This window comes from Triticum urartu, chromosome 1 (assembly GCF_003073215.2).
Source record: "Triticum urartu cultivar G1812 chromosome 1, Tu2.1, whole genome shotgun sequence".
Classification (NCBI taxonomy): Eukaryota; Viridiplantae; Streptophyta; class Magnoliopsida; order Poales; family Poaceae; genus Triticum; species Triticum urartu.
Window position 1 is genome coordinate 544,144,345 of NC_053022.1, and position 2,103 is coordinate 544,146,447.

The 2,103-nt window shown below is 50.2% G+C and overlaps 1 protein-coding gene across 1 annotated transcript; it reads right to left on the reverse strand.

The window, feature by feature from the left end:
- Positions 1–1,343: 1,343 nt before the first annotated feature.
- On the reverse strand, positions 1,344–2,103 carry LOC125528399 (CASP-like protein 1U2). The gene has a single exon (XM_048692886.1). The coding sequence runs from the start codon at positions 1,983–1,985 to the stop codon at positions 1,473–1,475; it is 513 nt and encodes a 170-aa protein (XP_048548843.1). The 5' UTR covers positions 1,986–2,103; the 3' UTR covers positions 1,344–1,472.

Genomic DNA, 2,103 nt, shown 5'->3' on the forward strand with positions numbered 1-2,103 from the left:
GAAATAGAAAATATTTTGAGCTTTTAAGTAAACAAGGCCCCCTTATTTCTGTCTTGCCCCTGGGCCCCGTATATCTATGGGCCGGCCCTGCTGGGCGGTTCGACGGCAAACTCAGGCAACGGCAAGATGCGGCAACCAGCAGGGTTCGGCGGCGACGGAGGCGAGATGCCACCGGCAGCCAGCTCTTCCCGGAGGAGATGCTAGGTATGAATATAATTTTTGTGCATGCACCTTTGACTTGCATCAATGAGCATATCAAGGGAGTGCCTCGCACGCATGCATGCATGTTCTTCCAATCGGCATTGATGGTGACGAGTTACATCAATCCATCAGTAAATTCATAGACAAACATGTCTGCATGATGAGGTTAGATGAATCTGTTATCTGATGCTTGTACTAATTAATTGATATGGTATGCATGCCTGATCTATAGGTAATCTGAATCGGAATTTGGACTACATGCAAGCTGTGTTTCGCCCGCCGCCGCCGCTTCTCCGTGCAAGGCATGCATAGCGGCTTGCTTATTCCTTGACACGAGTACACCTACACAACGCAGTGGATTTCGACAATGTGACATGGCGATCTAGATCAATCTGGCATGATTGATCCACTGTGCAACAGCCATGCATGGACAACATGGGACATACGTGATGCAAAATTAGGCAAATTTTGTTTTGTTATCTGCGTAGGAAAATACCTGTATAAAAAATGAATTATGCTCCCATATTGTATTCTTAATCTATTAATTGTACTACTCCTTTATGTAATATACCTTTTGAAATAATTATACTTGATTATATTGTATACTTCTTTTCTAATGGCATCGTACCGCTTTTTTAGTTTATAATATCTTTCAGATCAATTATACTAAGTTTTAGAGTAATATGTACTCCATCACAAAAATGAGGTATTAGTCCATTAAAAAACTTGTATATAACAAAACAAAAGGAGTGCGTTCTCCATAATAAAAATAAAAATAGTATATACTCCATTGATTCTAGACTAGTATATATACTCCTGATGATGACATGCTTGCGACTGGTTACAGATCCTTCTGCTGTAGGGGTCTTCTCTTAAGATTCAGGAATGATGACACAGGGTTCCGAAGATCTTCTTGTGTTATGGTTGTCTTAGGGTACTCTAGATGTTCATAGTCCTTTCTGTTTGCGTTTCAGCGTGCTTGTAAGAGTCAACTTCTTTGTATTGATTCATAATATAAATGAAAAAATCCTCGAGAGATCGTCGGCAGAGGGAAGCCGCCGAAAAACGTCGCCAAGAAAGCTTGTCGCCTTTGCGTCGGCTAGACGGCCTTCGTTCTTCTACGGAAAGATAGAAAACCCTCGTGGAATAAGTCTCGTGATCAAATAGCCAAACAGTACAGGATGCTTACAGTTGCCACATACTCTGTACTGTACCATGCACGCACACACACTAACACGGCACACGGTTCTCTGGGCTGGCCGTCCGGCATCTCAGTCCGACGAGCCGGGCCAGACATTGAACGGCAGCGAGACGTCCTTGACGACGGCGGCGAGGCCGAGGGAGACGCTGGCGCCAAGGGACAGCAGCCTGGCCCGCCCCACCTGCGCGCCGACCGCCACGCAGACGTCGACGCCGACCACCGCGCCGTACGCGGCGCCCGTGGACGAGTAGAGCAGCGCCTGCGCCAGCACGTCGACGACGACCAGGATGATCCCTGGGAGCGGGCTGCCCCCGTCGTCATCATCGTCACCGGCGCCGCTGAGCTGCAGGTAGACTGCCGCGGCCTCCAGCACGGCCGCGGCGACGTTGGCCCCCACCAGGTACACGAAGGCGCCGTAGTCCCGGTAGGTGACGGCCGTGGGCGTCGCGCCGGCGATCGTGCAGTCGTCGGCCGTGGCCATCATGACGGCGGACGCGAGGGCCAGGATGAGCGCGGAGAGGCGGAGCAGCAGGCTCACCGCCTTGGAGCCGTTGGGCTCGTCCTTCTCCCACCATCCAGACATGGTCGATGGGTCGACGGTTAGATTTTTGCTGCCTACGACTACGATGGCGCCGTGGGAGGGAGCTTGGTGCAGCTATTTATGCATGCTATCCTAATCCTTCCACACGGAGAGCATCTCC

What these genes read in the sequence shown, in the direction of transcription:
- LOC125528399 (XM_048692886.1), bottom strand. Translation starts at nt 1,985, where the DNA reads ATGTCTGGATGGTGGGAGAAGGACGAGCCCAACGGCTCCAAGGCGGTG.